At 39.0% G+C, this 13,026-nt stretch overlaps 1 protein-coding gene across 1 annotated transcript in view; it reads right to left on the reverse strand.

Moving 5' to 3' along the window:
* The window catches only part of DSG3 (desmoglein 3), a 36,838-nt gene extending 24,192 nt beyond the window's left edge, over window positions 1-12,646 (reverse strand). Inside the window, exon 1 of the mRNA XM_032421454.1 lies at window positions 12,459-12,646. Coding sequence (XP_032277345.1) covers window positions 12,459-12,506 — 48 coding nt within the window. The 5' untranslated portion in view covers window positions 12,507-12,646. The remainder of the gene's footprint in view (window positions 1-12,458) is intronic.
* Between the last annotated feature and the right edge of the window lie 380 nt (window positions 12,647-13,026).

Consider the following 13,026-nt stretch of genomic DNA (forward strand, 5'->3'; position numbering starts at 1 on the left):
CCACTCCAGCAACCCTCAGTTTGTTTCCTGAGATTAAGAATTCCTCATATCAGTGAGGTCATATGATACATGTCTTTCTCTGTTTGACTTATTTCGCTCAGCATAATACCCTCCAGTTCCATCCACGTCGTTGCAAATGGCAAGATCTTATTCCTTTTGATGGCTGCATAATATTCCATTGTATATATATACCACATCTTCTTTATCCATTCATCTGTTGATGGACATCTTGGCTCTTTCCACAGTTTGGCTATTGTGGACATTGCTGCTATAAACATCGGGGTGCACGTAGCCTTTCGGGTCCCTACTTTTGTATCTTTGGGGTAAATACCCAGTAGTGCAATTGCTGGATCATATGGTAGCTCTATTTTCAACTTTTTGAGGAACCTCCATACTGTTTTCCAGAGTGGCTGCACCAGCTTGCATTCCCACCAACAGTGGAGGAGGGTTCCCCTTTCTCCGCATCCCCGCCAACATCTGTCATTTCCTGACTTGTTAATTTTAGCCATTCTGACTGGTGTGAGGTGGTATCTCATTGAGGTTTTGATTTGGATTTCCCTGATGCCGAGCGATATTGAACACTTTTTCATGTGTCTGTTGGCCATTTGGATGTCTTCTTTGCAAAAATGTCTGTTCATGTCTTCTGCCCATTTCTTGATTGGATTCTTTGTTCTTTGGGTGTTGAGTTTGATGAGTTCTTTATAGATTTTGGATACTAGCCCTTTATCTGATATGTCATTTGCAAATATCTTCTCCCATTCTGTCAGTTGTCTTTTGGTTTTGTTGACTGTTTCCTTTGCTGTGCAAAAGCTTTTTATCTTGATGAAGTCCCAATAGTTCATTTTTGCCCTTGCTTCCCTTGCCTTTGGCGATGTTTCTAGGAAGAAGTTGCTGCGGCTGAGGTCGAAGAGGTTGCTGCCTGTGTTCTCCTTTAGGATTTTGATGGACTCCTGTCTCACATTGAGGTCTTTCAACCATTTGGAGTCTATTTTTGTGTGTGGTGTAAGGAAATGGTCCAGTTTCATTCTTCTGCATGTGGCTGTCCAATTTTCCCAACACCATTTGTTGAAGAGACTGTCTTTTTTCCATTGGACATTCTTTCCTGCTTTGTCAAAGATTAGTTGACCATAGAGTTGAGGGTCCATTTCTGGGCTCTCTATTCTGTTCCATTGATCTATGTGTCTGTTTTTGTGCCAGTACCATACTGTCTTGATGATGACAGCTTTGTAGTAGAGCTGGAAGTCTGGAATTGTGATGCCGCCAGCTTTGCTTTTCTTTTTCAACATTCCTCTGGCTATGCGGGGTCTTTTCTGGTTCCATACAAATTTTAGGATTCTTTGTTCCATTTCTTTGAAGAAAGTGGATGGTATTTTGATGGGGATTGCATTGAATGTGTAGATTGCTCTAGGTAGGATTGACATCTTCACAATATTTGTTCTTCCAATCCATGAGCATGGAACGTTTTTCCATTTCTTTGTGTCTTCCTCAATTTCTTTCATGAGTATTTTATAGTTTTCTGAGTACAGATCCTTTGCCTCTTTGGTTAGATTTATTCCTAGGTATCTTATGGTTTTGGGTGCAATTGTAAATGGGATCAACTCCTTAATTTCTCTTTCTTCTGTCTTGTTGTTGGTGTATAGGAATGCCACTGACTTCTGTGCATTGATTTTATATCCTGCCACTTTACTGAATTCCTGTATGAGTTCTAGCAGTTTTGGGGTGGAGTCTTTTGGGTTTTCCACATAAAGTATCATATCATCTGCAAAGAGTGAGAGTTTGACTTCTTCTTTGCCGATTTGGATGCCTTTGATTTCTTTTTGTTGTCTGATTGCTGTGGCTAGGACTTCCAATACTATGTTGAATAGCAGTGGTGATAGTGGACATCCCTGCCGCGTTCCTGACCTTAGGGGGAAAGCTCTCAGTTTTTCCCCATTGAGAATGATATTCGCTGTAGGTTTTTCATAGATGGCTTTTATGATATTGAGGTATGTACCCTCTATCCCTACACTCTGAAGAGTTTTGATCAAGAAAGGATGCTGTACTTTGTCAAATGCTTTTTCTGCATCTATTGAGAGGATCATGTGATTCTTGTTTTTTCTTTTGTTAATGTATTGTATCACGTTGATTGATTTGCGGATGTTGAACCAACCTTGCAGCCCAGGGATAAATCCCACTTGGTCGTGGTGAATAATCCTTTTAATGTACTGTTGGATCCTATTGGCTAGTATTTTGGTGAGAATTTTTGCATCCATGTTCATCAGGGATATTGGTCTGTAATTCTCCTTTTTGATGGGGTCTTTGTCTGGTTTTGGGATCAAGGTAATGCTGGCCTCATAAAATGAGTTTGGAAGTTTTCCTTCCATTTCTATTTTTTGGAACAGTTTCAGAAGGATAGGTATTAATTCTTCTTGAAATGTTTGGTAGAATTCCCCTGGGAAGCCATCTGGCCCTGGGCTTTTGTGTTTTGGGAGATTTTTGATGACTGCTTCTATTTCCTTAGTGGTTATAGGTCTGTTCAGGTGTTCTATTTCTTCCTGGTTCAGTTTTGGTAGTTGATACATCTCTAGGAATGCATCCATTACTTCCAGGTTATCTAATTTGCTGGCATAGAGTTGCTCATAATATGTTCTTATAATTGTTTGTATTTCTTTGGTGTTGGTTGTGATCTCTCCTCTTTCATTCATGATTTTGTTGATTTGGGTCATTTCTCTTTTCTTTTTGATAAGTCTGGCCAGGGGCTTATCAATCTTGTTAATTCTTTCAAAGAACCAGCTCCTAGTTTCGTTGATCTGTTCTACTGTTCTTTTGGTTTCTATTTCATTGATTTCTGCTCTGATCTTTATTATTTCTCTTCTCCTGCTGGGTTTAGGCTTTATTTGCTGTTCTTTCTCCAGCTCCTTTAGGTGTAGGGTTAGGTTGTGTACTTGAGACCTTTCTTGTTTCTTGAGAAAGGCTTGTATTGCTATATACTTTCCTCTTAGGACTGCCTTTGCTGTATCCCAAAGATTTTGAATAGTTGTGTTTTCATTTTCATTGGTTTCCATGAATTTTTTTAATTCTTCTTTAATTTCCTGGTTGGCCCATTCATTCTTCAGTAGGATGCTCTTTAGCCTCCATGTATTTGAGTTCTTTCTGACTTTCCTCTTGTGATTGAGTTCTAGTTTCAAAGCATTGTGGTCTGAAAATAGGCAGGGGATGATCCCAGTCTTCTGGTACTGGTTGAGACCTGATTTATGACCTAGGATGTGATCTATTCTGGAGAATGTTCCATGGGCACTAGAGAAGAATGTGTATTCCGTTGCTTTGGGATGGAATGTTCTGAATATGTCTGTGAAGTCCATTTGTTCCAGTGTGTCATTTAAAGTCTTTATTTCCTTGTTGATCTTTTGCTTAGACGATCTGTCCATTTCAGTGAGGGGGGTGTTAAAGTCCCCCACTATTATTGTATTGTTGTCGATGTGTTTCTTTGCTTTTGTTATTAATTGCCTTATATAATTGGCTGCTCCCATGTTAGGGGCATAGATATTTACAATTGTTAGATCTTCTTGTTGGATAGACCCTTTATGATATAGTGTCCTTCCTCATCTCTTATTACAGTCTTTGGTTTAAAATCTAATTTGTCTGATATAAGGATTGCCACCCCAGCTTTCTTTTGGTGTCCATTAGCATGGTAAATGGTTTTCCACCCCCTCACTTTCAATCTGGGGGTGTCTTTGGGTCTAAAATGAGTCTCTTGCAGACAGCATATCGATGGGTCTTGTTTTTTAATCCAATCTGATAGCCTGTGTCTTTTGATTGGGGCATTTAGCCCATTTACATTCAGGGTAACTATTGAAAGATAGGCGTTCAGTACCATTGTATTGCCTGTAAAGTGACTGTTACTGTATATTGTTTGTGTTCCTTTCTGGTCTATGTTGCTTTTAGGCTCTCTCTTTGCTTAGAGGACCCCTTTCAATATTTGTTGTAGGGCTGGTTTCGTGTTTGCAAATTCCTTTAGTTTTTGTTTGTCCTGGAAGCTTTTTATCTCTCCTTCAATTTTCAATGACAGCCTAGCTGGATATAGTATTCTTGGCTGCATATTTTTCTCATTTAGTGCTCTGAATATGTCCTGCCAGTCCTTTCTGGCCTGCCAGGTCTCTGTGGATAAGTCTGTTGCCAATCTAATGTTTCTACCATTGTAGGTTACATATCTCTTCTCCCGAGCTGCTTTCAGGATTTTCTCTTTGTCTCTGAGACTCGTAAGTTTTACTATTAGATGTCGGGGTGTTGACCTATTTTTATTGATTTTGAGAGGGGTTCTCTGTGCTTCCTGGATTTTGATGCCTGTTTCCTTCCCCAAATTAGGGAAGTTCTCTGCTATAATTTGCTCCATTATACCTTCTGCACCTCTCTCTCTTTCTTCTTCTTCTGGGATCCCAATTATTCTAATGTTGTTTCGTCTTATGGTATCGTTTATCTCTCGAATTCTGCCCTCGTGATCCAGTAGTTGTTTATCTCTCTTTTTCTCAGCTTCTTTATTTTCCATCATTTGGTCTTCTATCTCACTGATTCTTTCTTCTGCCTCATTTATCCTAGCAGTTAGCGCCCCCATATTTGATTGCACCTCATTGATAGCCTTTTTGATTTCTACTTGGTTCGATTTTAGTTCTTTTACTTCTCCAGAAAGGGTTTCTCTAATAATTTCCACGTTTTTTTCAAGCCCAGCTAGTATCTTTAAAGTGATGATTCTGAACTCTAGATCTGACATCGTACTAATGTCCGTATTGAGTAGGTCCCTGGCAGTCGGTACTACCTCTTGTTCTTTTTGTTGAGGTGATTTTTTCCGTCTTGTCATTTTGTGCAGAGGAGAATAGATTAATGAGAGAACAAAATGCTAGCAGGGTAACAACGTCCCCAGAAAATATACTCTAAACAAATCAGAAAAGACCTGAAGCAGTGGGAAAAGAAAAGGAAAGAGAGAAAAAAGAAAAGGAAAGAAAAAAAGAAAAAAGAAAAAGATAAAGATAAAAACAAACAAAAGCAGAACAAAACAAAACAAAACAAAAACAGAATGTGATCAAATATGATCAGGCTGGATTATAGATCAGTGCCACACACTAGATTTTGGGTGTATTTTGGTCTGTTAAAAGAAAGTCCCTCCCAAAATTTTAAAGAAAGAAAAACTTATATATGTACAAAAATAAGGGTTGATATGATGAAGGGATGGAATATGACTGTAAAGATGGAAATTATAAAAAATTTTTAAAAAGGATTTGATAAGTTGTTTGAAAAAAGAAAGAAGAGGATAAAAAAAAAAAAAAAAAGAAAGAAAAAAGGGAGAGAATGTGATCAGGCAGGGGAGTAGAAAAAAACCATACACTAGAGATTTAGAGTATATTTTGATCTGTTAGAAGAAACTATCTCAAGATTTTAAAGAGAGAACAACTTATATATATATGCCAAAAATACGGGTAACTACTATGAAGGGATAGAATATGACTTTAAAAATGAAAAATAAAAATGTTTTTTTTTTAAAAAAGGGATTGATAAGATGTTGGTTGAAAAAGGGAAAAAGAAAAATTCAAAAAAAAAAGAAAAAAGGAAAAAAGAAAAAAAGACAGTTAAAAAAAATAATTAACTTTGAAAGACTAAAAAATCATGGTAAAAAAGCCATGAATTCTATGTGCAGTGTTCCCCTAGCGCTGGAGTTCTGCCGTTCTCATTGATCGGTAAACTTGGTCTTGGCTGGCTGTTCTCGCTGATCTTCTGGGGGAGGGGCCTGTTGCCGTGGTTCCCAAATGTCTTTGCTGGAGGCAAAATTGCCCCGCCCTTTCCGGTCCGGGCTAAGTAATCTGCTCGGGTTTGCTCTCCGGAGCTTTTGTTCCCTGCAAGCTGTCCGTACAGCTTTGGAGGCGGAGAGTGAAAATGGCGGCCTCCCAGTCTCCGCCCCGGCGGAGCCGAGAACTCGGGGTCCCGCTCCTCAGCGAGCCCCCAGAGAAAAGCAGTCAGTCACTCCCGTCTCCCCGGTCTCCGGCCACACTCCGCGCTCACCCGGCCTGTGACCGAGCGTTTCTATCTGGCACCCGACCCCGGGTGGAGTCTCCAAACCCAGCAGATCCCCGCGGTGCGCTCCCGCACCTCTCCTCCCGGGGGAAGAAGGTGAGTCTCCCCGGATCTGCCGCTTGTTGGGTCCCTGCTGGAGGAGCAGTGGCCCGACTGTGCCGCGGATCACGGTTTATAGCAACCCCGAGCTGAGAGCCCGCGCCTGGGCTCCGTCTCTGCAGCCGGCTTCCCTGCTCCGATACCTGGGAGCTCTGCCGCACTCAGGCACCCCCGGTCTTTCTGTGACCCCGAGGGTCCTGAGACCACACTGTCCCGCGAGGGTTCCACCCCCCACTTCGCCACCAGAGTGCCGTCCCTCAGCGGAGCAGACTTCTAAAAGTTCCGACTTTGTGCTCCGTGGCTCTATCACTTGCCAGAAGCGGCCGTGGGAGGCCCCTCCCCCGCCGTCTATCCTTCCGAATATCGCCTCGGATTCACTTCTCCGCACGTCCTACCTTCCAGAAAGTGGTCACTTTTCTGTTCAGAGAGTTGTTGCTCTTCTTTTCTTTGATCTCCTGTTGAGTTTGTAGGTGTTCAGAATGGTTTGATCCCTATCCAGCTGAATTCCTGAGAGGAGACGAAATCCAGGTCTCCTACTCCTCCGCCATCTTGCTCCGCCCCTGGGCCACTTACATTTTTCACAGAACTAGAACAAAGAATCCTGGAATTTCTATGGAACCACAAAAGAACCCAAATAGCCAAAGCAATCTTGAGGGAAAAGAACAAAGCTGGAGGTATTATACTCCCTGATTTCAAACTGTACTACCAAACTATAGTAAACAGTATGGTATGAGCATAAAAACAGACACATAGATCAATTGAATAGAGCCCAGAAACAAACCCACGCATATATGTTCAATTAATCCATAATGAAGGAGGCAAGAATATACAATGTGGAAAAGACAGTGTCTTTCAAAAATGGTGTGGGGAAAATTGGACAGCTATATGCAAAAGAATGAAACTGGACCACCAATTTACATCATATACAAAAATAAATTCAAATAGATTAAAGACTTGAATGTGAGAACTGAAAACATAAAACTCCTGGAAGAAAACATAGGCAGTGAGCTCTTTGACATTGGTCTTAGCAATATTTTTTTGGAGCAGTCTCCTCAGGCCAGGGCAACAAAAACTAAAATAAGTGGGACTACATCAAACTAAAAAGCTTTTGCACAGCAAAGGAAACCACCAGTGAAACAAAAAGTCAGCTTACTGGGTGCAGGAGGACATTTGCAAGTCATGTATCTGATAAGGGGTTAATACAAAAAATATATAAAGAACGGACTCAACTTAGTATAAGATAAAACCCAATTAAAAAACATGAAGATTTGAATAGACATTTTCCAAGAAGACATCCAGATAGCCAACAGGCATGAAAAGATGCTCAACATCACTAATCATCAGGGAGATGCATGAGATATCATCTCACACCTCACACACATCAGACTGGCTGTAATCAAAAAGACAAAAAATGACAAGAGTTGGCAAGGATGTAGGGAAAAGGAAACCCTCATGTTGGTGGGAATATAAATTGGTACAACTACTATGGAAAACAGTGTGGACATTTCTCAAAAAATTAAAAATAGAGCTACTGTATGATCCAGCAATTCCATTTCTGTATATTTATCCAAGGAAAATGAAAACATCAGTTTGAAGAGATAAATGCACTTCTCTATTCATTGCAGCATTATTTATAATAACCAAGATATAGAATCAACCTAAGTGTCCATCAATAGATGAATGGATAAAGAAGATGTGATATATACATATATAACGTATATATTACACACACACACATGCACACGCAATGGAATATTACTCAGCCATAAAAAGAATGAAATCTTGCTATTTGTGACAACATAGATGGACCTAGAAGGTATTATGCTAAGTGAAATAAGTCAGACAAAGACAAATACCACATGATTTCACTTATATGTGGAATCTAAAAAGCAAAACAAATAAAGAGACAAAATAAAACTGAAAGAGACTTATAGATACAGAAAACAACCTGTTGATTACCAGAGAGAGGAGGGGTTGGGAGACAGGTGAAACAGATGAAGGATATTAAGAGGTATAGACTTCCGGTTATAAAATGAATATGTCATGGGAATGTAATGTACAGCATAAGGAATATAGTCAATTATGTTGTAACAACTTCGTATGGTACTAAGACTCATCATGGAGATCATTTTGTAATGCATAAAAATATTGAATCACTATGAGGTACACCTGAAGCTAATAGGATATTGTATGTCAATTACATTTCAATAGAAAAAATTTGGGTCATTTACTTACAATTATTTTTTCTAAAATTTTACTTTTTATATGTTCTATAGAAGAAGGTTGTTGAAGATAGTTCTGCTATGTTTAGAACACATTCTAATGCAGAACTTGATATTTAAACTACTCTCTTTTTCTCCATACCAACACTACTAATTTCTTTAAAACTTTGGGCTTTAAAAATCTTTGGATTTCCAACATTGATGTTAGCTTTGTAGTGAGTAAATTTTTACATAATATAATAAGTATGAAATTAAATAGCTTACTGTCCAGGTACTAATAGAAGTGTTATATGACAAACTGTGTTGCAGATTTTGTGGACTATAAAACACTGAACAATGGTCTCCTTGGAGGATAGACATTATTTTAAAAAGGTTAAATCTCCAAAGATAAGTATTTTCCAATCACAAATTTTTCCCCCAAATGTTTATTTTGTGTTTGTGAAATGGATCAAACATGCACAGGAAACTTATACCTATTAAATTTTTCTTTGACTATAGGCAGATGTTCCCCATGCCTTCACCTCTCAAGTAATTAAAAGACTGGACAGTTGAAATTTTGAGTAATGCTCCAAGTTTGAAAATGTTGTTTTCTCACACCCACTATTATACAAATGTAAGATATAGTTTGATATGCTCTTTCACTCAAGAAAAATGTAGGTCCTTTCTTGACTTATCAAAACTGGTGTTGGTTGTCATTTAAAATAGTAAGGCAGACTTCTAAGAAGTTATCAAGAATCACTTGTACTAGTAATGTAAACATTGCAAATGATAGGAGTCTTACAAAGAAGCACTTTATATTTTCCAGAGCACTTGTTTGCACATGTTGCTGCCTTTTTTAGTAAGTGATTTATTTATCTATTTGAGAGAGAGAATGGGAGCATAGGGAGGGGCAGAGGGAAAGGGAGAGAAGCAGACTTCCCACTGCCCGGGGAGCCCGATGCTGGGCTCGATCTCATGAACCTGAGATCATGACCTGAGCTGAAACCAAGAGTCAGATGCTTAACTGACTGAGCCACTCAGGTGCCCCAACATACATGTTGCTGCTTTATTCTTACTGTGGCAGAGTACTGTGATTATTGTCATATGACAGTTGAGGAAACAAAGCCTGGAGTGAGTCAGTCATACAGGCATAGACAGAAGCCTGTGACTTTGCTATCATATCTCACTTCTCTAGGCAACCTTCTATGGTCATAGGATGGTGGAATTAATTCAACACCTCCAATTATGTCTTCCAACTTTCAGACCTCACCCTTCAACAACAAAAGATGTACATTCCCACTCCACAATGCTTTTAAAAACTTTGTTTTTTTTTTTCCCTTACCACACTATTTCAAAACTTGGGGTGGCTCCCTGCTTCTAAAAGGATTCCATTAGCCTTCATGGAGTATGCTTTTCAATCTGACCCTCACCTACCTTTCCAACTCATGTCCAATGCAAACTGTCATTCTAGCAAAACCAGTATGTCCATTGCCCCTAGGTAAATGCCGTAATTGCGCTTTCCTTTGCTCGTGCTGGTCTGACAACTGAGGATATAGGCTATCCCCCTTTGGCCCATCTATACTAATCAAAAAACAGCTCAAATCTCACCTAGTCCATGGAGCCTTGTTTTCTGACCTCACTCTTGACTGATACTGCATTCCACTAACAGCATTAATAATAGACAAGCACTGTTTGATAGAAATATAATGAGAACCACAAATGCGAGCCAAATATATAATTTTAAATGTTCTAATATTCATATATATATTTATGTATTTAAAGATTTTATTTATTTGTCAGAGAAAGAGAGAGAGCATAAGCAGGGGAAGCTATAGGCTGAGGGAGAAGCAGGGTCCTCACTGAGCAAGGAGCCCGATGCAGGACTAGATCCCAGGACCCTGGGATCATGACTTGAGCCGAAGGCAGATGCTTAACTGACTGAGCCACCCAGGCGTCCCCTAATATTCATATATTTAAAAAGCTTAAAAAGGTGAAATTAATTTCAACAATATATCTTTTATCCAATATATCCAAAATACTGTAATTTTAATTGTAGTCAGCATAAAAGTTGACGTTTTACATTCTTTTTTTTCATACAAAGTCTTCAAAAATATGATGTATATTTTATATTTAACAACACATCTCAGTTCAGACCAACCACATTTTAAGTGGTTATTAGCCACATGTGGCCAGGGGCTGCCATATTGGACAGAGCACGTCTGGACCATTCAGCTTAATAATTATCTGTGAAGTTATACTGTTGTTTAAATAGCTTGTGTGTGTGTGTGTAAAATTTTTCTAAGGGGAAGAAGATGTCTTACTTTTCATAATTTCCTTCATGACCAGCATTATAGAGGCACTGTGGGAAGTCAGAGTTTAGAGAGGCCTTGTTTAATTGTTCATCTATTTATTTTTCCAACAACTGTGTGTCCACTGTAAGAGAGATATTATAGGGGCACTAGGGATATAAAGATGAATGAAACAGCCCTTAGTATAACGATCTTAACTTAAACAGCCCTTAGACCCGAGGGGTACTTGAGAATGGTCTATGTCAAAGCAGGGAAAAGAGCTCCCCTACGCTTGTGGTCTTCCAATTCTGTGCTCTTATGACACCTTCTGACACCCTCTGCCACCTTTCCTGAGTTGGTCATTGGCTTGGACATGTGGATTATCAGGCTACCTGAGGTTTAGTCTGGAAATGACCATCTGGGAAGGTGGGAACATCATACAACTATCTCATTTCTCTTGACAACATTCTTGGGTCAAATAAACTCATTAGATAACCAAAGCAATTTGTTACATTGTTTAATAAAAATAGGCTCTAGCAGAAGGGAAGGTAACAATTTTCTGTTTGGACATTGTGCTGAGAGGGGAAGCTGGGAAACTCTGGCTCATAAGGCAGCCTATTCTAATTTTAGACACCTTTAATTTTTAGAAAGTTCTTTCTAAAGATCTATCTCCCTGAAACTTCTTGAAATCCAATTATCATCTCAATTTTTTTAGTTGAGGAGGTGAGGGAAACTGGTGCCTAGGCCAACTCAGTTTATTATGACGTGGGAATTAGTATTAGGAATTTTTTTTAATATTCATTTATGGTATATGTCACTATTTTGATATCCTAATGTAACTGATAAAATTGTGGCTTTTTTTTTTTTTTTTCCCTTCACTGAAACAACATAGTTAAGGAACAAACTAGTCTGTAACATTCTGGCTAGTGCTTAGCTCTTCAGGTCCCACTTCTCTTTTAGATAACATTATATAAATCTTTCTCAACCAACAGAAGTATTATTCTCCTGAATAAAAAAAAAATGGCTTCTAAAATGTCGTATGTCTTTTTCCCCCCAAAGTTGGGATATTTTTTGCACATAATGGCTAAACATAGTTTTCTTAATAACTCTTTCAACTTCTCTAGAGTCAAACATTGCTTTGATTTTAATTCAACAGTCTGTCTATTTTAAAAGCATGTCAGGTATCAAGACCAGGCACGTACAGTTCTTAGCATATGCTTAAGAGATATGTAACCTTGGAAAATAGACCTGGTTCTCTTTCATGTGTTTTAGTTTGTGTATTGGAAAGATGAGTAAAAGCATTACTTTGAAGAAAGTGAAGGTGTTGTGGAAAATAGATCTAAGATCAGGATTATTTAATTCATTAACTAAAGAAGTGCTAAATGTCTACTTTCAAATTCTATTTCTCTCTGATTTATTTTTCAATGTAAAATACAACATTTAAAAACCACCCAAGGGGCGCCTGGGTGGCTCGGTCGTTAAGCATCTCCCTTCGGCTCAGGTCATGATCCCAGGGTTCTGGGATCAAGCCCCACATCTGGCTCCCTGCTAGGCGGGAAGCCTGCTTCTCCCTCTCCCACTTCCCCTGCTTGTGTTCCCTCTCTCGCTGTCTCTCTCTGTCAAATAAATAAATAAAATCTTTAAAAAAAAAAATAAAAACCACCCAAAGGAGGAAATTGGTAATCTTTATGATTTTATTCCAAAATGTTTATTTCCACTTCACTCCTTTTAGAATTTATAAGAGGGATTCAGCAATCAAATAGAGTATTATCAAACAAGGAAGGAAACAGGGAAAGTTGCAATTATTTGAAAAAAAAATTGGACTTACCATTAAAATAGCCAGAGCCCCCGATGTTCTGAAAAGGAGCCAAGTCATTTTCTCTGATTTCCCTGGTGGACAAATCCAAGGAAGCTGCTGCTTCAGTCCTTCCAACTGTCTGCATATGATGTCTAAGAAAAGCCCTTTGGTAGCGTCTCTGCTTCCTGGAGTCTACAGATAGTCTGTTATGCAGCTCTTCCCCACCCTAAACCAAGGATTGGTCTCACCAGAAATGCTTGCATCATTTTTGCTCCCAGGTAAAAACTTAGACACACCTCAATTCCAAAAGCAATGAAATCCTTTGTTGGAGGCTGAAAGAAAAGTCCACAGGCTGAAGACAAGGTTTAATAGGAAGGTCCCAGATGAATAATAAATTAATCATGGTGTGGAAGTGCAAAGCTAGTCCTGACTACACTGAAAAAGAATCTAGTTGGCTTTTCTTCGGGGTTACAATTAAAACTGAGAAGCAAAACAAAACATACAAAAATCCCCCAAAACCTAACTTGTGGAAGAGCATTTGTTTTTAGTCTGAGTATATGTGGGCAGATTGAAAATTAAGCGAAATGTCAGTGTGAAG

This window comes from Phoca vitulina, unplaced genomic scaffold (assembly GCF_004348235.1).
Source record: "Phoca vitulina isolate PV1807 unplaced genomic scaffold, GSC_HSeal_1.0 scaffold24, whole genome shotgun sequence".
Taxonomy (NCBI): domain Eukaryota; kingdom Metazoa; phylum Chordata; class Mammalia; order Carnivora; family Phocidae; genus Phoca; species Phoca vitulina.